This window comes from Pinus tabuliformis, chromosome 3_1 (genome assembly GCF_031772625.1).
Source record: "Pinus tabuliformis cultivar Carrire ecotype Pingquan chromosome 3_1, CPIR1, whole genome shotgun sequence".
Lineage (NCBI taxonomy): Eukaryota > Viridiplantae > Streptophyta > Pinopsida > Pinales > Pinaceae > Pinus > Pinus tabuliformis.
This window is the reverse complement of record NC_142301.1, coordinates 398,174,216-398,196,740: the sequence shown is the minus strand read 5'-3', so window position 1 is coordinate 398,196,740 and position 22,525 is coordinate 398,174,216. Positions and strand designations below refer to the sequence as shown.

The 22,525-nt window shown below is 34.8% G+C and overlaps 1 protein-coding gene across 2 annotated transcripts; it reads right to left on the bottom strand.

Annotated features, from left to right (window-relative positions):
• Positions 1-17,153: 17,153 nt before the first annotated feature.
• LOC149187409 (18.1 kDa class I heat shock protein-like) lies at positions 17,154-18,353 on the bottom strand. Of its 2 annotated transcripts, none has more exons than XM_089411344.1 (3): positions 18,228-18,353; positions 17,777-18,111; positions 17,154-17,680 (listed from the first exon to the last, which is right to left on the bottom strand). In XM_089411344.1, the coding sequence occupies exons 2-3, from the start codon at positions 18,063-18,065 to the stop codon at positions 17,412-17,414; spliced, it is 558 nt and encodes a 185-aa protein (XP_089267470.1). In that variant the 5' UTR covers positions 18,066-18,111; positions 18,228-18,353; the 3' UTR covers positions 17,154-17,411. The 2 variants fall into 2 exon arrangements, with proteins under 2 accessions (XP_089267470.1, XP_089267471.1); XM_089411345.1 differs by having other exon boundaries at positions 17,777-18,097; positions 18,228-18,329.
• Positions 18,354-22,525: the final 4,172 nt, after the last annotated feature.

The following is a 22,525-nucleotide window of genomic DNA, read 5'->3' as shown; positions in this document are numbered from 1 at the left end:
AAGCTTCATTACCAACTCTTGAAGAATACTTAGCTAACCCTAGTTGGTGGATTAACATGCCCAAGACATCAAAATTATCGACCGTGTGGTGACATGGTGATGGACAATATTGATGCATCCTTATGTCGATTGATGATTCCCCGAATACTCGGGAATCAGATGGAAATGGGTGCGGTCAATTATTTGACCGCACCCATGTCTGTCTGATTCCCAAATAATCAGAGAATCAACAATCAACATAATCTCAAGGAAGATTGAATAGAATAGAGTTCGTAATGAAGCTTAGTATTCAAAATCTTTAGGCAAGTTTACTTATCCATTATAATATATCAATTTTATAAAAAATATTAATTATAATTATTTTACAAAACAATAATTAATTCAAAAACTTATATAGCCATTTTACACAATAATAGTTAGTTAAAATAAAAATAAATTAGATTAACTCAATTTAACAATATAGTAGAACTATATTTATATGTATTGAGATCAAAGTTTATTTGTTCTTACTAATACACTGACTATATCAACCTTATAATGCATGAGCATCATTGGGGCTTTGGTAATCTTGCACACTCAACGAAATGGATTTTTGTTTTATTTTCAACACACCCCAGTAAACAAATTTTCAATTTTGTATTTTATTTCAAGTTATTTTTGTATATTTATTTTTTCATATTCTCAATAGTAATAATGATATGATGTTTTGATGAACATGCTTTCATAAGTTGGATTCATAACCTAACTTGTGGAATGTTGTAGAGAGCTTCTCCTACCTTCATACCAAATTTTAGAAACACATATTGTTTTTGTAATGCACACATAAGTCTAGAACTATTGTGCAAAGACTTCTATGTTTTATTTATATGGTAATGAGGACCTAGAATTTTGATTGACACATGCCCATCTCTTGGAGTCAAGGTCTAAATTTTGGATATTTTGTAGAGGATACATTTGTATATCTATCCATCAAAATTCATAAGAATTTATTGACTTTTGGTACTACATGTTGTCACTTTTTAATGCACCTAGAGCACAAGAGCTTCAAGAGATATGGAAAGCTTCCTACAGACAGCGTTTGGGTTGATTGTAGACCAGTGCCTAGGACATCTTAAAGAGTGATGGACAGATTTGTAGAAAAGACTTGCAACACTTTAGTTTGTCACGGAAATTATGAATGAGTTTGATTCATAATCATTCATCAAATACCAAATAGAAATCAATTGATACACATGAGTACTTAGGAAATAATCTTTGACTTAAGGTGGCCAAATAAGACCCAGAATTTGTAGTGATTTAGTTGTTGAAACATATGTAATGGAGGAAGATAACATAAGAGGAATCCATCATATAAAGCTTAAGACATAAGAATCCTATACATCAAGACTCAGAGAGAGAGGATGCTATGAACTGCTGAGATGCACGAAGCGCTTTTTAAAGACTTGATTTCCACTTGAAACAGGCATTATCCACCAACGTTTTGATTTAAATGAATCTGTATCTAAAGGAAATCACTGATAAAATTATACAAAGGAATCTATATTTTATTAATCAGATATGCTATATATAGGAGTATTGTTTCATGATAGGAAAACTATCTTGGACATACAATCTGTTGGTTGAGAGAATATTTCAACCACACACCAAACTAGGTAAACCACTCCTAGAAAACAAGAACAGAATCCTAAACTAAGGTTTGGTTTGAACCGACACTCCATTAAGCCATTTATACATTAATCTCAACACTCCCCCTTAATGGAGAAATGGATTCACGGATATGCCTAACACTTCCCTAAATAAAAATACAACTAGATGCTACTATGACATGCAATCTGTGAAGAATTAAGAACATATATGAAAGACAGAGGGAGAAGAACATACTGCAATCCAAATTAGTTGGAATCACCATAAAACTTGTATTAATCTCTTCAAGGGAAACCAAAATACAACAAGCTTCAAGTAGGCCTTTATGAAAACAGGAAAGGTCCCATAAAAGAGCAGTCTTTCCAAAAATTTTGAACCTTTCTTAAGTGTTTCTTCCTTCTTTATATAAGGATAGGGAGAACTAGGAAATTAGTTACAAAAATATCTCAGGCCTGAGTATCTAGTTGTCTGCATGACTAGTTGTCTCAGCGTGCAGGCTCTATCACCTCCAATTATTACAACGAAAAGATGTTGTTTGTTAAAATAAAGCATACTAACAAAACATGTGAAACTGAAATGATGGTTTGTGAAAATATCTCCATGCCACATCCCGGGCCTCCGGTCCAACCACATTTCTGCTGCATCACACGTCATGTTCTCTCGGTCGGATCCCTATCTCTTTCAGTCTTAACAATTTTAATTCGTGACTTGCAAAAATCGGGAGTTATCACCCTCGATAACCATAACATGTCTTTAGTGTAGCTGCCAAATCATCTATGCCTCTAGACGCCCTGTAGAACACTATCTAATCCATACATTCCCTTTAAAACGACCATAGTGTAGTATCGGGGATTTTCTAGCATCGACACTTAACACTGAAAAAACCTTACAAAACAATGAATTTTGATCCTTTTTAGCCCCTTTGTCTTTGAGCCCTTTCAACACTTTTTCATCATATGACCAAGGGCTATGACCATGTGCTTAGCCCTTAGGCACTAGAGCCTTTGGACTCGTGTCTGGGAACCCTTTTTCTTTGTTAAACGTTTCAGCCTCTTTTCTTTTATTTTCCTCTATAGATCGCGTGCTTAGCCAAATGTCAAAACTCGACAAATCGACAATTTTAAACTAGACAACCTCTACGAAATTGCGAACGCTAATCTCCAATAATTGACGTCATTACTGCCACATGTCGCTTCTTGAGTGATGACACGTGTCACTCAGATATGCCCCCATAGGACCCCTGAATATACCAAATCTGCATGCCACATGTCTAGTGTACTGACGTGTCCGTATGACATCTTCTGCCACGTGGCCATTATCAAAACCACTCTCTTTGCACCACGTGTCCAGTTGGAGGAGAGAGAAAAGGCCCGCCTACCCTTGGTTTTTCACTGAATTCCTTTGTTACATTCTTCGAGGCATTCCCGACACTTTTAAACTGAAGGCTCAAATCTGGCGAATTTAGTCGCAATCGAAACTTCATGCGATATCGCAACTTTGAAAAGGCGTCATCTGTGTGATCGCTGATTGCAATGCACCGATCTCTTGATACTTCGATGCCTGGGACCTATGAGGGATCGTTGATCACATACTATTAGGACCTCCATTATGCCATGTTGCATGGTTCTCCGATCGCCGATATGCCATGCTACAAGACCTCCGATTTTTTATTTCCAATATCAGTGATCGAGGACCGCTAATTTTCTTAGACCTCCCCTACCATTGCGTTTAAAAAAATCCAATATGCGGGATCCATGGTTTATAATTAGATATTTTTCCTTTGTTTTCTATCTTTGAAAGGAGAACTTTGATATGCTCTAACTTGTGATCATGTGGTCCATATGGAGAGTTCTAAATATTGTTGGAAAGTTGCTTAAGAGCACTTTCCAATGGAGATGGTGTGATTTAGTTTTGAGTTATTATGTGGCATTAGATGCCAGCTCCAAACATCTCTATTCTTTTTCCCTCTTTGTACATCTAGAACTCTTTTTACAGAAGGTGACAACACTACACATGTGTCCTAAGTAACATGCTAGAATTTTCATATTTTTGTGAAAACAAAGTGTTTGTGTTTTCCCTTGCTAATGTTCAATACTTTAAGTTAAGAGTTTCAAATTTTTATATGATGTAGAGGAATCCTTTATATACTTTCCTTCCAAATTGCATTAAAAAAATATGGATGTTAAGGTATATACCCAAGCCAAAAACAAAGTGCAATAGGAGAAACTCGAAATTTCTTCCACATGCTTAAATTTCATTTTGTCTTGAAGTATTCAAACCATGAATTTTGGGTCGCATCTAGAAGCTATAGAGACATTTATTAACTACACATTTTGAAATAAATGTTTTGTTCTCCCCAAGAAAATAAAAGACTTGGCAACCAAATATATTTGGGAGTTTAAAGTAATGAGGGCCTTTAGCTTTCTATTGATTTGTCTTTTATAGTTGGTGGTGGAGTGTGTGATCCAAAAACCAATGTATAGGCTTTTTGAATGTAAGAAGGCCCAAGAGCGTTGGCCATTGATTTAGTAAAGTTTAAAGAGGTCGTTGGAAAATGTCTTTGTTATGTTTTTTAATAGACAATAGACAATGTATGGAATCTTTATTCAAATTTAATTCATTTACATATTTTTTTTGTATGAATTGAGTTCTTTCATTAAGTGACTTTGACTATAGGCTCCTCAACACTAGATCACCTTATAATAGTTAAAACAAAAACACAATAGACTAATTAAACTAAACTCAAATACACAAACAATATAACATAGCTTGATTCATATAGCCTGAGGCAAGGGTGTACTTACTCTCACCAATACATCAACTTCATCAACCTTCTAGTCACATAGTCATTTACAAGACAATCGTTAAAACATAAACGTGCTAGACTAAATCAATTGAACTCAAATACATGGATAATATCATTAGACTAGATTCAGAAATCTTGAGTCAAGAGTCCATTCATTCTCGTCAATACACCAACTTTATTGACCTAGTTACACAATCATCTACAAGATAATGGTTAGAACAAAAATTCACTAACCTAACTCAATTGAGCTAAAGCACACATATACTATAACAAAATGAGATTCATAGATCTTGAGGCATGGATCTACTCATTCTCATCAATACACCAACACTATCTACTATTGTGTACTTGAATACAATATATTTATGTTTTGACTAAATATATATCTATGCACTATTTTGTATGCAAGCCCATTGTTTGATGGCTTATTTTGATATTATACAAGGCAACATATATTAAATAAAGCTTGAAATACATATTTCTTGCTTTGTGACTTGATTAGTCAAATAATAGTCTAATTTCTTCATTAGGGTAACTAGGGTTGCAAATTACAATTTTGTTAGGGTTTATGCAAAATTATTGTTATAAACAAGATTTTCCCCTCACTTGTAAGTGTCCCTTCTATTATCAATCAACATATATCATTACTATCGTATGACTATCTTTTCATGGATATGTCTTTCTTCATATTTTATGAATTATAGGTGCATTCAAAACCTTAGGTGTACGACACTATAAGGATTATAATTCTTAACATATATACTTTGTATATCACAATGTTATTGTCATAGGAGACTATTCTTGTAATATGGTGTGACAAAGCCTTTTAATTTCTTGTTCTCATTGAGTAGTTAAGATCCTATCTCTAGCTATCTCCATTATTGTGATTAGTTGCTAGTTTTTAGGATATTGTTGAGATTTTCTCTCTTAGTTTGTTAAGTTAGCACTATTAATGTAAAGCTATATCATCTTGAGTTTTCTTAATGAAAAATAAAGTCAAAGACTTAATTCATACTTTTTATGTGGAACTTTACTCATGGGTGGATTTCCAACATTGTTGGTATCAGAGCAACCTTTTTATCCAACCTTGAATTTGGGTATCCGCTCCTTACTTCAGCGTCAATGGTGTCAACTTCACTTTCTAAGCATCATTTTGAATAAGCACTCTTTGGCTCAATTGAAAATATTTTAAGTTTGTTCATAATTGATTATTGAACATGCCATTCACATACCTTATGTTTTCCTTTTACCTTAAACATTAGCTATGTCAACATGCCAAATTCTTAGTCAAACTAAGGCTAAAAACTCCCCTTGATTACTCAACAAATTAACTTATCTTGACCCTTAGAAAATCCCCCCTTGACTCAAATCAATTTTGTATAATCTAAAGAGGGACAATGCCACCAAGGTGATAGTGAGTGGCTTACTTGAGAGTTTCCTTTAGGTTCTTCTTTTGGGGTTAGAACTTTTCCTTTTATAAGAAAGTATAGGCAATAACAATGTCCTTCACTATATTTGTGAGTGAAAGAAATGTGCCTTATATTTGTTGGTGAGAGGTTTTTGAGATAGTGCTAAGAATGCCATGTGTTGCATTGATAGTTTGTTTCCAAGTATTTGACTTTGAATTAGAGACAGAGCTAGAATCCAATTCTAAGCTTTTAGCTCTCCTAATAATTATTTCTCAATACAACATTCATCAATGTTGTGCCAAGGGTTTCTATGTAAGTCACACCACCTTTTAGTATCCGTTGGCTTCTTGTTACCCCTTTTTAGCTTATAGCTTGGATAGGTTGTCTCAAAGCTAGTTATCTTATTTTTTTATTTTCTTTTACAAATTAAGGTCACCTTTACCATGCTTTTTTTGTGGGGTATTTACAACTGTATACTCCATCTTACTTTTTCTTATTAAACTTCTATTCGTTCTAGACAACATACATATCAATAACTCCTAATACAAAGATGCCCAATATTTGTTTTCAAATGTATTGTGTAAACTATTGCGGTATTATAAAATCCATTTTCATTCGCACTCTAATATCCAAAGCCCTTATCACTCAAAATCTATATCCAATTTTGAGTGCAAACTAGGGAATATATTATTGCACTTTCACATATTTTGGTACCTCTTTCATAAAACAAGGTTTCCTATCTCATGTACTCAACATCATAGTTTCCATAAAGATAAAATTAATCCTTAACGACATTAATAAAAGCCAATCAAGTGAATTTTATCTTAAACATTGTACACTCATCACTAACATGTTGCATCCAATAAATGTCCCACTAATTTTGGACATGGGGAAGAGACTTAAGGAGCACAAACATAACCTTCCCAATATCAATTTTTTGAACAAAATAATAATCCTTTGGAAACCCTAACCATTCTCCAACACACCAACATCTATTTCACTTTGTCAAAGTTAATTTGTAGGTTGAAAGGTAGTATATCTCTAAAGGTAACTGGAAATGCTTTTATCACCATTAGCAACCATAAAAGGACATATCTCTAAAGGAATTACTTGTAATTGGAAATGCCTTTATCACCATTAGCAATCATAAAAGGACATGAACAAAGTCGTCCATCATTTTATTGCTTTATCACAATAGGACCTCATCATTTTATAAAGGACATTCTTGAAGCAAAGATTATATCATCCATCATTTAATTCCTCTATAAAAAAAAGATCTTATTGAAGTAATGACTATATTGTCTCATAATTTTATAAAGCACCTTCTTGAAGCAACAATTATATCATCCATCATTTTATTCCTCTATAACAAAAAGACCTTCTTGAAGTAATGGCTATATTATCTTTCTTTCCCTCCACCATGGGAAGCCTCTTGAGTTAGTGAGAGTAGCCTCATAAAGCTTAATTAATTTAATACCCAGCTTCATATATTTTGACCTAGTCAAGACACAAGCAAATAAAAGTAAAGAACAAAGAATAAATTCCCCTCATAACAATGCTTTAGATTATGTGGAAAGCACTAATAACATCCAATTTATATTTATCAATATAATAAAAACAAACTACAAAATGCAAAACAAACAATCCACCATACAACTTAATTTGCAATAATCCATCGATAGAAATTAATACCTCTAAAACAAGGTGGGATGCGGAAGAACAAGTCCCCACCCTAAATGAATGAGTGAATATTGGTGTTATGAGAGTCCATTGTTATTCAAGACACAACAAAGTGAAGTTTGGGAAACCCATGGGAGCTATTGTCCAAAATACAGTGAAGAGTTATTATGAGTAACATGTATCAAACCCAATCTAATAAGTCTTTGGCATTTAGAGACAATGGAAGGAAGAATCGAGCATGTGAACAAGTGCAACAATTGCTCTGAAGGAAATGGTTGATGATAAGTCTCTCAACCTAAATTACTACCCATGTAATGCTTGCCACAAAATATTTTTTTGGTTTCCTTTGTATTTGCTTAAAAATATTTTTTTGGTTTCCTTTATGCTTGCTTGCAAATATTTGTTCGATTTCTCCTATCTTCAACCTCAAAATATTTTTTTGGTTTCCTCTGTGCTCGCTTAAAAGTCTTCTTTCAGTTTCCTCTATGATTGTGTCAGACCAGGCAGTAACTCCTCAAAACAATTCGTTGATTTCATTTAGGTTGGCGTTTATTATATACATGAGGGAGAGACTATTCATTTCATCTTCCGGTGACTATTCATATTCTCTATTATTTATTTACATCAATTTCAGTTATTCATCCAATCCTGATGATTAGGTGTCAACATTCCCTCCCTTAATCTAAAGGGATGTTCGTGAGTCCAAGCATCATTCTGAATCTTTCAAGCTTTTCTCTTCCAAGCGCTTTGGTGAAGATGTCTGCAATTTGCTCGTTCGTGGAACAATGGCGGAGATGGATTGTTTTGGCCTCAACATGATGTCGAATCAAATGATATTTAGTATTGATGTGCTTCGTTCGATCATGGAACTTTGGGTTCTTGGCCAACTTTATTATAGAGGTATTGTCAATCATGAGTGGAGTTGATTTTACTTGTTTTACCTGCAAATCTTCAAGAATTTTCCTGAGCCGCACAATTTCTTTTGTTGCCTCCGCTGCTGTCACGTATTCTGCTTTTGTTGTAGAATCTGCTGGCACTGATTGTTTGCATGATCTCCAAGAGACAACTCCTGATCCAAGACTCATAGCATACCCTGAAGTAGATATCCCAGTTTCTTTGTCTCCATAGAAGTCTAAATCAGAGTATCCAATCAAGCTAAAGTCGTCCACATGTGTATACTTGATTCCAAAGTCTTGAGTTCCCTTCAAGTACCTTAGAGCTCTTTTTGCAACAGACCAATGTCCCTTACAAGGCTTTTGCATAAACCTGGAGAGGATTCCAACAGCAAATGAAATGTCTAGTCTAGTAGTAGTTAGGTAGTTGAGACTTCCTACAAGCTGTTTATACTTTGTTGCATCCTCAAATTCTTTTCCTTCAATAGATGTGAGCTTTAAGTTTTGTTCCATTGGAGTAGTAAGAGGATTGCATTCTGTCATGCCAAACCTGTTCAACAGATCTCCAATGTATTTCTTTTGAGAAAGAAATATGGACTTCGGATGTTGAATTACTTCAATACCAAGATAGTAATGAACATAGCCCAAATCAGTGATTTCAAAACTTTTCCCCAATTCCTTTTTTATGGATGCAATGTAGCTTTCATTGTTCCCTGTCATCAAAAAATCATTTACATATACCACAAGATATATAACTGTTTTGCCAACTTTCTTGACAAATACAGTTGCATCATCAAGATCATAATGTTTGAAATTGAGTTTCAGAAGATACTCAGTTAATTTTTCATACCAGGCCCGCGGTACTTGTTCGAGGCCATACAAGGATTTCACAAGTTTGCATACTTTATGTTCATGTCCTTTCATAGCAAATCCTTCAGGCTGAGACATAAAAACATTCTCTTTTAGATCTCCATTCAAGAAAGCAGTTTTTACATCCATTTGATGGACTTTCCAACCATTTTGAGCTGCTAGGGCAAAGCGTGTCCAGATGGTAGCCCATTTGGCTGTGGGGGCAAAAGTCTCATAACCGACCCCTTCATTATGTGCAAAACCTTTTGCCACAAGCCTGGCTTTGTGCTTGTCAAGTGAGCCATCAGTTTTATACTTGTTCTTGTAGACCCACTTGCAGCCAATTGGTTTGATTCCTAATGGAGGATCAACCAGCTTCCAAGTGCCATTCTTTATGAGGGCATCATACTCCTTTTGCATCGCTTCTTTCCATTCATCTTGAGAAGCAGCTTCTTCGAAGGAAGTTGGTTCAAAATCTGTAGACAAATTCAATTCACAATAATAAGAAACATCCATATCAATAGTTGAATTACAGTCATCTACATCACCTCCATTTTGTTGGTTTGAATTTCTAGTTCATGTCTTTCCAACCTCATCAGGATGAACACTTTCAAGTGTTTTTATCAGCCACTTTGGAGGACCTTTCTCAGATGATCCAAGCTGCTCCGTTGATTGAATTGGGATTGAATCAAGATTGAGTCTCCCAATTCTATCAATCACATCACTTAAAGCATCATCCGTTGTTGGAGTTTCATGCGGGGGAGAGAGTTCTTCAGAAGAAGATTCCACATGTTGATCTAGTATAGGAATCCCCCTTTCAAAATGTGGAATCTGATTATCAAATTCTTGAAATGATTTTGCATTTGTGAATCTATCCAAGCGATCAAGTTGCCGCTCAACAACATTGCCAGTTTTGGATGATTCAAGAAAAAATACATCTCTAGATACAACAAACTTTTTATTAACTTCATCATAGAGACGGTATGCTTTAGAGGTGTTTGAATAGCCCAGGAAGATACACTTACGACTTCTTGCACCAAGTTTGTTTCTATGTACCTTTGGTATCAAGGCATAACAGGTAGAACCAAAGACCCTAAGATGCTTTACTGAAGGAACATGCCCATACCACATTTCATATGGAGTTTTGTTTCTAATAGCATTAGATGAACATCTTTTCTTTATATATGCAGCACATAGAGCAGCATTAGCCCAAAATATTATTTTTACATTTTTGAAGAAGAGCATGGAGCGTAGCATATTTAAGATTGTCCTATTCATTCTTTCAGCTACACCATTCTGTTGGGGATTATAAGGCACAGTGGTTTGATGTTTGATCCCATGTTCGCGAAGATAGTTTTCAAATTCATTTGATTTGTATTCTTTTCCATTATCAGTGCGAATAGACCCAATATGAGATTGTGCATCATTTTCAATCCATTTATAGGAGTTCTTGAATGTTTGAAAAGCATCAGATTTGTTCTTCAATAAATAAACCCAACACTTTCTAGTGTAATCATCAATAAATGTCATCATATATTCATTTCCATTTGCAGAAGGAACAGACATTGGACCACATAAATCTGAATGAATGAGTTCAAGTTTTCTATGTGCTCTTGAATGTGAATCATGAAAACACTGTTTGCTATGCTTTCCTAGAATGCAAGCATCGCATTGCTTAAATTTCCTAGGAATTGTTGGCAAACCAGCAACACCATTTTTCTTCAACAAGCGGAGGCTATCATAGTTCAAATGTCCAAATCTAACATGCCATAATAAACTTGATAAATGTACCTTCTTCATAATGAGAATTGTATGAGAAATGTTGTGCACGAGCAGTAGTACCTTACAGCGTGAGAAGCCTTTCTTCTTCTATTCCCCTCATGACAAGTGAGTGGTCAAATGCTTTTCTCACCTCAAGCTTGCCATCAAACATATGAATGGAATGACCTTGTTGGCGGATGTGGACCAAACACAGCAAGTTTCTCTTCAACTATGGGAGATATAGAACATGATGCAGAAGAAAGTCTAGAAGACCAGGGAATTTAAACCTGATTGTGCCAAATCCTGATGGCTTGATTTTTGATTGCTCTGTAAAGTACACTGCTACATCAACATTGTCAGTAAATTCTTCAAAAAAATATTTTCTATGAGTCACGTGGAAAGTTGCTCCTGAATCAAGCAACCAATCATTTTTCCAAGAAGCAAGTGAAGCATTAAATAAGTCTTCATTTACTCTGATATTACATTGTGCGACAACATAATGAGCGGATTCAAGTGCTTTACCTTTTTCTATGCCACCAGTTTTACCTTTCTGTTGGTTTTTTTGGTGCTCAATTTTGTCCCATGGTAACTTGCATGTAGAGGCATCATGTGATCCATTTCTTTTGCAGCGTATACAGTGCAAGTTTGTCTTTTCTCCTTGAGAGTGTTTGCCCCCTGCCTCTTAAATATTTTTCTCTTCCTCTTCGACCACCTTTTCCTTTGGAAGAATCTTGAGCAGAATTCTTTTCTTTATGAGCAACGCACACAGCGTCTTCAGAAGATTCAGGGGCTGTCTTCTTTCCAAAAGCTCTCTCTTTTAGCAATTTTTTTTTCAAGAGTCAAAGGTAATATCTTTAAGATTTCCATTTGCTTGCAATGACTCAAGAAAATTGGAGTAAGTAGGATAAAGTGCCTTGAAAAAAGTGATAAGAGGAATATCCAATTCAACCTTCGTGGCTTTGATATCATGCATTATAGATCTTACTTCGGATGCAAGAGCAAGAGGTTCATTATTTTGCAATTCAAGAGTGAAGAGTTTAATCATGAGTTGAACAACTTCAACTGCAGAATGTGAATCATAGAGTTCTTTCAGCTTTTGTAAGGTTTCGAAAACAGTTGAAAATTGCGAAATATGGCGACTCACCTCTTCACTTATAGATGTTGCAATTAATGCATAGGCTTTGTTGTTCTTATTTTCCCAAATGGCGAGCTCTTTGTCTGAGATATGTTGTTTTGGCTCTTTGTCTCTGTCTCCAATACACACTCCTTTCCACAACTCATTGAAAATGAGGGTGTGTTTTATCATGCAGGACCACTCAAGATAGTTCTCCTTGCCAGTAAGAACTATTCCCATAATAGAAATGGTTGAATGCATACTGTAAAAAAATTCTGCTGGCAAAAAAATATGTGTATTGTAAAATCTGTGTACTGTTTTAAAAAGATACTTCTGCTAGCAAAATATACTTTTGATGTAAAAAAATCATAGGTCGGGTTCTTGTGCACACGATCATCAAAATATAAATAATCTTTTATATCCCAGCCAACACATTAATCAATTTTTTAATAGAGCTCAACCCATATGGTTATTGCAGCAACGTTCGGCATTCTCCAAAAAACACACACAACCAGTGAGGCAGTGTGGGAAAACAGTATGGATACCAATGGAGAGGCAACGCGCATGTATTAAAATGATGTATTAAAAACAGTGTATTAAAACTATCCAAAAGCCACAAACCACGATTGCATACACTATTCAAATACCTCCTGCGCATTTATGTATATGAAACACTGTTTTTTTTTTTTGGAGAAAACCTTTAAATATATATCAGCGTCATATATATCAAAACAGTGGCTTTATATATACAAAAAACACTACAGCCCTAGCATGTCAAAAAATGGAGGAACGCTCACCGCACTAGAACAGGATGGCTTCCACCACGCTTCGACTGCGCAAGACCGTGATCACCTCCGCCTTCCATTCGTGTGTTGTTGAGGAGTCTTCAGAGACCTTGTGTGTCTACGTAATAGCTCCTGCCATACGCTAGGCCACTGACTACAAGGACATCACTGTTCAGCGAGACGTTTGTCCAGACCAAATGCAAGATCAGTCAAAATTACTTCTGCATGCACACCATGAGCTTCTAAAGTCTTCTTTGTAACTTCAATAGCTGCAGAGCTAATGTCAGTAGCAAAGTATTGGATCCCAGCGCCTTCCCCAAGCATAAGTGCCAATGATGTTATCACATATCCAGTCCCACATCCGAGTTCTAAACACAAGCTTGGTTGAGCTTCCTCAAGATCGGGTTCGAGAAGGGAATCTACAAGTGCAAATGAATCATCACAGGGCTCATAAACTTTTGAGTGGCGCCCAACAAGACAAATGTTTGCACTCTTCCTATGTAAGGTAGAGGAGGAAACTAAACTTTGGATCTTGGTTTGGTCGTTGCTGCTAACTTGGGATGTATGCACAGGAGCAATTCAAAAACAAAGAGCACCAGCGTTCATTTGAAAAAATGCATATGATAGCATTCACACACCAACGTTCAACGTTCACACCAGGTCTCTTGACAGAGGGCACAAACTTTAAAAACGCATACAGTATCTAAAAAAGTATATGACACTGCCTGGAGCAGACTTTAAGCAACCAAGCAAAATATAGGCAAAAAACTGACACTAGGAGTTACACAAAAACTAGTTTCGAGAGCTAGCTTGGATACCATGTTAGACCAGGCAATAACTCCTCAAAACAATTCATTGATTTCATTCAAGTTGGTGTTTATTATATACATGAGGGAGAGACTATTCATTTCATCTCTCAGTGATTATTCATATTCTCTATTATTTACTTACATCAATTTCAGTTATTCACCCAACCCTGATGATTAGGTGTCAACAAATTGCTTCAAAATCTTTATTTTATTTCCTCTATACTTGCTTCAAAATCCTATCATTGTGTTGTTTCTAGTGGTATATGTTCAGTTTCCTCCTTACAACCATAGCCTTCAATTAAGCTTCCTCCTAATTTTCTGCCATGAGATGGCCAATGTCCTTGTCAAAATTTGATTATGTATTTATTAAAAAATTTATACGCATAATAAGTAAATTTGAGTTGTTTCATAAATTTCTTCGCATATGTTCCAGCCATAGTTCCATCATCCCCTAATACAATGTATGTTCATATTTTAGTGGTTTGATAAGTGTTAATAAGCAAATGCAATGTCCAAAAAAAAAACAAGGCTGAACTATTTCAACTGGATGATAGGAAAATAAGATAAGAACATATTGATAGGTCAATAAAAATAAGGTTATGATAGTTGAACGCAACATAAATAATGAAAAATATACATAGATCATGTTTATGAATTTGTAGCTACTATTTAACATATTTTATATCATTTAGCATCCATCTACTAATGATAGTTGTTGATTTGTTTTAGGAGAAAGGTCATATAGATATATATTAGATGAAAGTGAAAAGATTGACAAGTAGTCTCATCGTGTTTTTATTACATGGTTAGGAGAAAAGTTATATATATTGGTGAAAATGGAAAGATTAGCAAGTGGCCTCACCATGTTTTTATTACATGTTTAGGAGAAAGGTTATATATATATATATATGTGGTGAAGACGAAAAGAAAAGGGAGTGTTCTCATCGTGTTTTTATTACATGGTTAAGTCATTGGAGCAAGAAGCAAGTGCTTAAATCATCATTCATTAAAATTGCCAAGTGAGTTGGGAACATAAAGTGCTCAAGTGGACATATTTAATGCATTAATTAGTGTGGCAACAATATTATCCCTACCCACAAAGTTCCTAATACCTTTTCAATTCTCAATTTACTCATGTGTCTATTTCGATTTACGCATGTTGGCTTGAAAACCTAAAAGCGCTAAGTTTCATTACTTGCATGCCATCCTTAACCACTTGCTCAATGGCCCTTGCATATTGTGTGCATTTTCTAATGCCTCACTAAATTTGGGTCGTTGTTCTCAAGTTAGATGCAATTTGTGTATTTTATGATGGCTTCATTGAAGTTGGGCCCCTGCTCGATGGCCCTTGCATATTGTGCGCATTTTCTAATGCCTCACTAAAGTTGGGCCATTTTTCTCAGGTAAGATGCAATTTGTGTATTTTATGATGGCTTCATTGAAGTTGGGCCATTTTTCTAAGGCAAGATGCAATTTATTTGTAAGAGGGATGAGAAGTTACATATTCATTCAAAGAGGGAAGAAATATGGGTCTATTTGGAGATCTCAACTGATGAATTTCTTGGTCCCTCAATCTCCTATGGTTGAGGATCAAGTGTTTAAGGAGACCTGCTCATACTAAAGTTCTCATTAGCTCCTAAAAATACTATTGCTCTATATCCTCAAGTCTTTCCTTAAACCAGTAAGGAGCTATGGTTCTATCATTGCAGTTAAAGGTCCAACAAAGTCTATTGTTGTTGATTTAGGAGTATAAAATGATAATTTGGGATCGATTCAAAAAGGACAAGCTAGCTACCCTTGTAGTATATCCCTTTGATGTATCCTCTTAGCTATGCTTGTGAATTTCAAATACAAGCATTTGAAGATGTATATCCCTTTGGTGTATCTTCTTAGCTATGCTTGTGAATTTCAAAATACAAGCATTTGGTCTTCAACTAAGTATGAAATTATAGTTGCAGTTCAATTAATGGAAAAACATATTTTTACAATTCAAACACTTTTGTGTAACGAGTTTCCCTGCTTCCAAAAAGACCCATGCTTCCCATCATCCTCTCTCCTAGTCCAATCTCACATACCCAGCGTTGTATTGTAGTTTTTGTCAATGTAAATTCATTCTTATAGCATTAAGAAAAGCCACTCACATGGATTTTATCTTAAACATTGTAGAATTCTCTTTAACATGTTACATACAATAAATGTCTAACAAAAAAAACTTGAGTGCAAACTTGATCTTCCCAATATCCCTTTTTTGAATAAAATAATAATCTTTTAGCAACCTTATCCATTTCTCCAATAATCCTTTTTTGAACAAAATAATAATTCTTTCACAACCATTTATCTAATATCCATTTTTTGAAGCCCAAGGGGCTTTGGATTGACGGTGAATTGGTGCACTGTTAAGTTACTCCTTGTGATAGGTCACCGATTCAAATCCTCCATATATATCCATTTTTTGAACAAAATAATAATCCTTTAATAACTTTAACCATTTCTCCAACACACCTACATCTATTTGACTTTTTAATGAAAGATTATCAAAATTAATTTTTACCTTAACAAAGAAATGTTAATTATTAAAATTAACTTGTAACTTAAAAAGTAATATATCTATATCTCAAAAAAAAATTAACGTCATTATTGTCATTCAAATCATAAAAGTACCTAAAATCAATTTATTCCTCTATTACAAAAAGACCTTTCATGAAGCAATTTCTATATCTTATTTCCGCCATGAAAATCCACTTGCATTGATGAGAGTGGTCTTCATAGGGATCACTTAATATGAAGGCCTACTTAAATCCACGTGCATGCGTGAGCGTAGTCTTCATAAATCTCACCTAATATGATGCCCAACTTCATGTATCAAGTTCTCCATGCATCTTGAACTTGTCAAGACACGCACTAACAAGTATCAAGTTCTTCATGTATCTTGAACTTGTCCAGACGCACACAGTCAACTAACAAGTATCAAGTTCTTGATGTATCTTGAACTTGTCCAGACGCACACAGTCAAACAACAAAGACAGAAAGAATAATGCTCTGAAAGAATAATGCTCTCGATTACATGGAAAGTAGCGACCACAACCAACTTACATTTATAACTACAACCCACAATAGATAAGGCAAACAATCCACTATACAACTTACTTACCCATCATTCATTCCTAAAAATTAACAAAATTTAAAATAATACCTTCAACCAAACAATAATTACCAAAAATATACATCTCAATGACACCCATGGTTAGTCATTGCCACAAAAGAGACCACGCAACTTAATATGCATGTTTCGGTGTACTCGGTGCGCTAATTTAATGTCAAAGATTCTGAACAAAATTTGTTCCAATCCCACTAAAATTGATTTGTTTTGTTTTCAAACAATAAGATCGAGATGCCAAAACAGTTAGAAAAAGTAATACCCTAATCATTATACTTTTCATTTAAGGTTACTGGCCAAACATTACGGGAGTCACTCGACATCCCACCTACAGCATATATTTACAGCGATTAATCAAGTTTTTCGAACTTGTACATATACAGCAGGTACTTACAGCGATTAAAGTCCAAACCCTTGGGATCTTTTAGTGCTGCAAGCCACGACACCCAGAACAAAACACCCCAGGATTCGATCGGCGGCCACTCTGATAAAATACCAGAACCGTCATTCCTGAATCTCCACAATCCTGAGCTCAGGCTGTTCTTGGTCCCTTTTGGGGATGGTGACAGTAAGAACCCCGTTCTCCATCTCCGCCTTGAGCTGCTCAGCAATGGCATTAGAAGGCAATCGGAGCCGCCTCAAGTATCCCACCCGCGACCGCTCGCCTCTGCGACACCTCCCGCCACTAGGCGGCGCCGCCATCTTATTCCGCCCACTTATCTGCAGAACCCGCCCGTCCTCGACGATAATCTCCACATCATCCTTTGTTGCCCCTTCACACACCACAAAAACAAAATCAATTAAAATCACACCCTCGGAACGGCAGAAGCAAAAATTTCAGGGAGCGAGGGTTTCTAATGGTTTGTTACCAGGAAGGTCAGCCTGAATAATGTGCGCGTCGGAGCTCTCCCACCAGTCGACGTGCGTGTTAGCGACCGCTTGGGCGTCCTTCGAGAAGAGGGAAGAGGGAGTGTAGTCCCACAGGGGAAAGGCGCCCAAAGAATCGTCCATCAAGCTCCCAAACAGGAATGGGTCGAAGAGGCTGCCACGTCTGAAGAAGGAATCCAATAGGCTCAGACCCTCTAGCTCTGGTTGGTTCCTCCATGTCTGCAGCTCCGTTCCCTCTTCCCCTCGTTTAAAGACTGGTACAATCGCCATAGCCAACAATACAGTTCAGTACACGCCAGTTCCTGCCACAAACAAACTTTGGAAGCAGTTGGGTTTGATCCCGATATCTAATAATAATAATAACAGAGAGCAATTCCTGAACAGTTCCCTCAAAGACGATATGAGAAAGACACGGCTCGCGGAGAACCATACCTGATAAAAATGGAGAGTAATTCCAGAGGTTTCTGGATAGTTCGCTCAGTAGGCATGTGATGACGCGAGTCGCGAGTCGCGGAGACGATTCTGGAATCGGGAGTCATATTAATAAGATAAAATTAATATAAATAGTGCACTAATATAAATTAAAATGGTTAATAGAGGTGAGAGGGATTAAAATACCTAGTAACTAAATAAAAATGTATTAAATAAATTATAGTTTTATTCTAAATTATTATTTATAAAAGAAAATTAATATGAGAGAAATATATTCAAATTTATTAATAAAAATAATTAAATATAGGATAAATATATTCAGTTTTATTAATAAAACAAATTAAATATATTTAGATTTATAAAATATGTAAATTAATGATGGAAATTTTATTTTATTTTATGAAGATTTTATATGAAAAATTTATTTTTTAATTTGCAAATATTACTTAAAATATTTTAAATTTCTATGTTTTTTGGGACTTCTTATATTGGTGAGATTGGTCGTTCGAATAATCAAAGGATCTTTGACCATGCCAAGTATGGCAGCATCTGCTCATGTGCTTTGACCGAGTATGTAGATAAATCTAAGAGTCACATTTGCATTGAGGATACCCAAGTCGTTGTTGGGATGGTTGCAATATTAGTAGAAGTTGGGTCCTTGTACTCCTAGGTTTTAGGCTTCTTTTTGGGTTTATTTTGTTTGTTTGTTTACCTATGTAGTTATTGGCGTTGTTGATTTATTCTTCATCAGAGTTTATTTTCTTGATCTTCGTGTTTTTCATGTATTTTATCATCCTATTCGTTATTAATTCTTTTTAGTATTTTTGTTATTTGTTTAATAGGTCTCAGGGGCATATTTTATTGTTGACCCTGTTTTATTTATTGATTAGTAGATATATATATAATTTTTATATATTTTTATTTATATATATTTCTTTTTCCCTGTGCATATATTTGTTTTATTTTATTAATTTTCCATTAATTATTTTTAATTTAGTTTATTTTATTTCCATTAGTTATTTTATTTATCAAATGATCTTGTCTCGATTACGTGTTTTATAATTTTTAACTTCCCTCCTTCTTTAGAGTTTGACTTTTATTTTATTTATTATTATTATTATTTCTTTTTCTTTTTATTAAATTAATTTAAATATTATTTCTCAAAAACTAGCTGTTTAATATTATGGTTACTTATTAATATTTGTTTTTAATAAATTAATAAACTAATATCATAATTTAAATACAAAAACTAGTAATATTTGGTTTTAATAAATTAATTTAAATATTGCTTTTCAAAAACTAGTCATTTAATATAGCATTACTTATTAATAATTTTTAATAAATTAATAAACTAATGTCATTATTTAAAAAATACTTTTCAAAAAAACTAACCATTTAATATAGTGTTTACCTATTAATATTTTTAATAAATTAATAAAATAATATGATTATTTAAATATTATTTTTCAAAAACTAGCCTAATATATTCGTTACTTAATAATATTTGTTTTTAATATATTAATAAATTAATATCATAATACAGTGATATGGGGTTTAACGGTGAGTTTTGTTGGGTGAAACCCACGAGATGAGGGTTCAAATGTCATTGAGTATATATATGACCTGTTGTGTCTTGGCTAGAAGAGTAGGCGACCCCATAGAGGACGTCTGGCCTCTTGTTGAGGCTTGCAGGTTGTTGCACGTAGCCTAGGTTTATAGTGGCAGCTTGCGGTAGGTTGTTGCACTTAGCATAAGTTTCCTGCTATTGTGCGGCTTGCAGGTTGTTGCTGCTATTGTGCGGCTTGCAGGTTGTTGCAAGCTACTTAGATTTGATCCTGGGTCTGTTCAAGATAATTATCCTAGATTCAAAAAAAAAAATTAATATCATAATTTAAATATTATTGTTCAAATATAAAAATTATGTTTCTACATTGCTCTCTATTTAAGTCTTTGTCATGGTCTGCCTCTTCATCTCGTGCTGATGGCCAAAAATCGGCTTGGATTTGATCCTGGGTTTGTTCAGGATAACTCTCACCAGTTACCGATTATCCTAGATTAAAAATAAAAAAATAAAAAAATAAAATAAAATTAATATCATAATTTAAATATTATTGTTCAAATATAGTCGTTAAGTGGAAATTATGTTTCTACATTGCTTTCTATATAAACCTTTGTCATGGTCTGCCTCTTCATCTGGTACTTGGAAATTATGTTTCTACATTATGGTTTGCCTGTTCTGGTTTGCCTGTTCATCTGATACTGATGGCCAAAAATTTCTTTTATGTGATTTCTACCAAAAGACTTTGGTTAATTCATTATGCATCAGAGAAACTTGAATAAAAAAATAAAACCCTTCCATATAAATTAAATCTCTACTATTCACATAATAATTAAATTAAAATTATAGAAATTATTCCATGAAGAACTATAAATTTTAATATATAATGTTAATATAATATAAAATTAAATTAAATTAAACAAATTACATATTAAATACAATTTAATTTAAATTAATTTATAAATAAATTTAAACTAATTTTAATTTAAAATATATTATATTAAAATAAATTTAAACTAATTTATTAATATGATATAAAAATTAAATTAAAAAGTTCTGTATTAAATACATTTTAGTTTAAAGTGAATTTAAACAAATTTAACTAACTTATTTTATATATACCTCACTTCCCTTGGAACTTCAAAAATAAATTTAAACTACTTTATAAATCAATTTAAACTAGGATATTATACATTTTAGTTAAATGTATTATATTAAAATAAATTTATAATACATTTTAGTTTAAAATGCATTTTAAACAAGATTTTAAATTTCTATAAGTGATGGGCTCTGCTAGGGTTCCGTGAACTTGCATGAACGCGGATGCCATCCTGAACACCCTGCCATTGATACAACATAGTTTGAATCTGACAGGGACAATGAGAGCCACAGACGGCAGGAGAGATCCCTTCCTACCGCAGTTTAGCCATCGGAAAGTCAAGTGGTAAAACACGCAATCAGTGTGGTTCCCTTGAGAACATCGGCCCTAGCGTTGGCCTTGTTCTTGGAGCCCAGTGGCAGGCACGAATCTGAGGGAAATGCCTCCCTCCAACAACTGAGAAGCCTTGAATCGTAATCCCAACGAATAAATTAGAGAAATATCGCGACTATCTAAAAGACCATGCAATGATTTGCAAGTTTATTGGCATTTGGCCAACGAAAAAGGACCTGATCAAATGGATCCAATAGAAATGTTAGCCAAAAAGCCATATAGAACTCAAGTTGGGAGCCAAAGGTTTTTTTCCAGTAATTTTCTCGAATCTGCAAGATAAGGAAAGGATTTTCAAAAATGACCCTTATTTCTACCATAATGCAAGTCTCTTCATGAGATACTGGGAGGAATGTTACAACCCAGGCAGAGATAAATTCTTGGCAGCTCTTGTGTGGGTTCGCCTCTTTGCCCTACAAGTTGATTTCTGGGATCAAGAAATTTTGGAAGGTTCCGAAACTCCATTGGCATATTTGTGAAGATAGAAGATTCTACTCGCAGGGGAAGATATACCTCATATGCCCCCATATGTGTTTATATGAATATCTCAGAACCCCTCCCAGAATCAGTGGAATTGGAATACGAGGAAGAGAATTGGCAACAACCTCTGGACTATGAGCACATACCATTTCGTTGTTGTCGTTGTCATGAATATGGTCATTTGTACAAAGCATGCCCACTGAACCAATCTAGTTTGGAAGAGCTGAAGTTGTCACAGGAATAAACCTCACCACAAGATAAGAATGAGGGGTTTAAGGAGGTTCCACACAAAAATAAGAACACAAAGGTGCAACAAAATCAAGGCTCCAACCATCAAAAGAAAAGGGTAAACCAGAACAGGTTTGAAGTGTTGCAAGAGGAAGGGGGAACCTCAAAAGAGGCAGAACTACCAGAGGGCCTGGATCAAGGCCGAGAGCCATCCAAGTCAACAACCACACCAAAGAGGAAAGCCCAAATGGAACTGTCAGACAAAGAGGAACATGAACAATCAATTAATCTCAATGCAATGGAGGTCGACGCATTCAAGGAGGAGCTAAGCACGAAGGAAGCAGTTTTGAAAATTCTTTTGAACGAGTGGCGACACTTAGATGAGAAATTTATTCCAGAAAACCAAAAGAAACAGTATAGAGAAACGTTCCAATGATAAATGGCTAACTAAGGCCAAAGGCAGTAAGATCTGGTGGAGCAACCTGGGATGCAATTGGGAAGTTTGTGTAGGAATTTACAGGGTAAGTTCCTCAGAAAGAACAC

Excerpts from the sequence above, each read along its gene's own strand:
- LOC149187409 (XM_089411344.1), bottom strand. The coding sequence starts at position 18,065 with ATGGCGATTGTACCAGTCTTTAAACGAGGGGAAGAGGGAACGGAGCTG. Across the intron at positions 17,681-17,776 it reads TATTCAGGCTGACCTTCCTG|GGGCAACAAAGGATGATGTG; the intron begins GTAACAAACCAT and ends TGGTGTGTGAAG.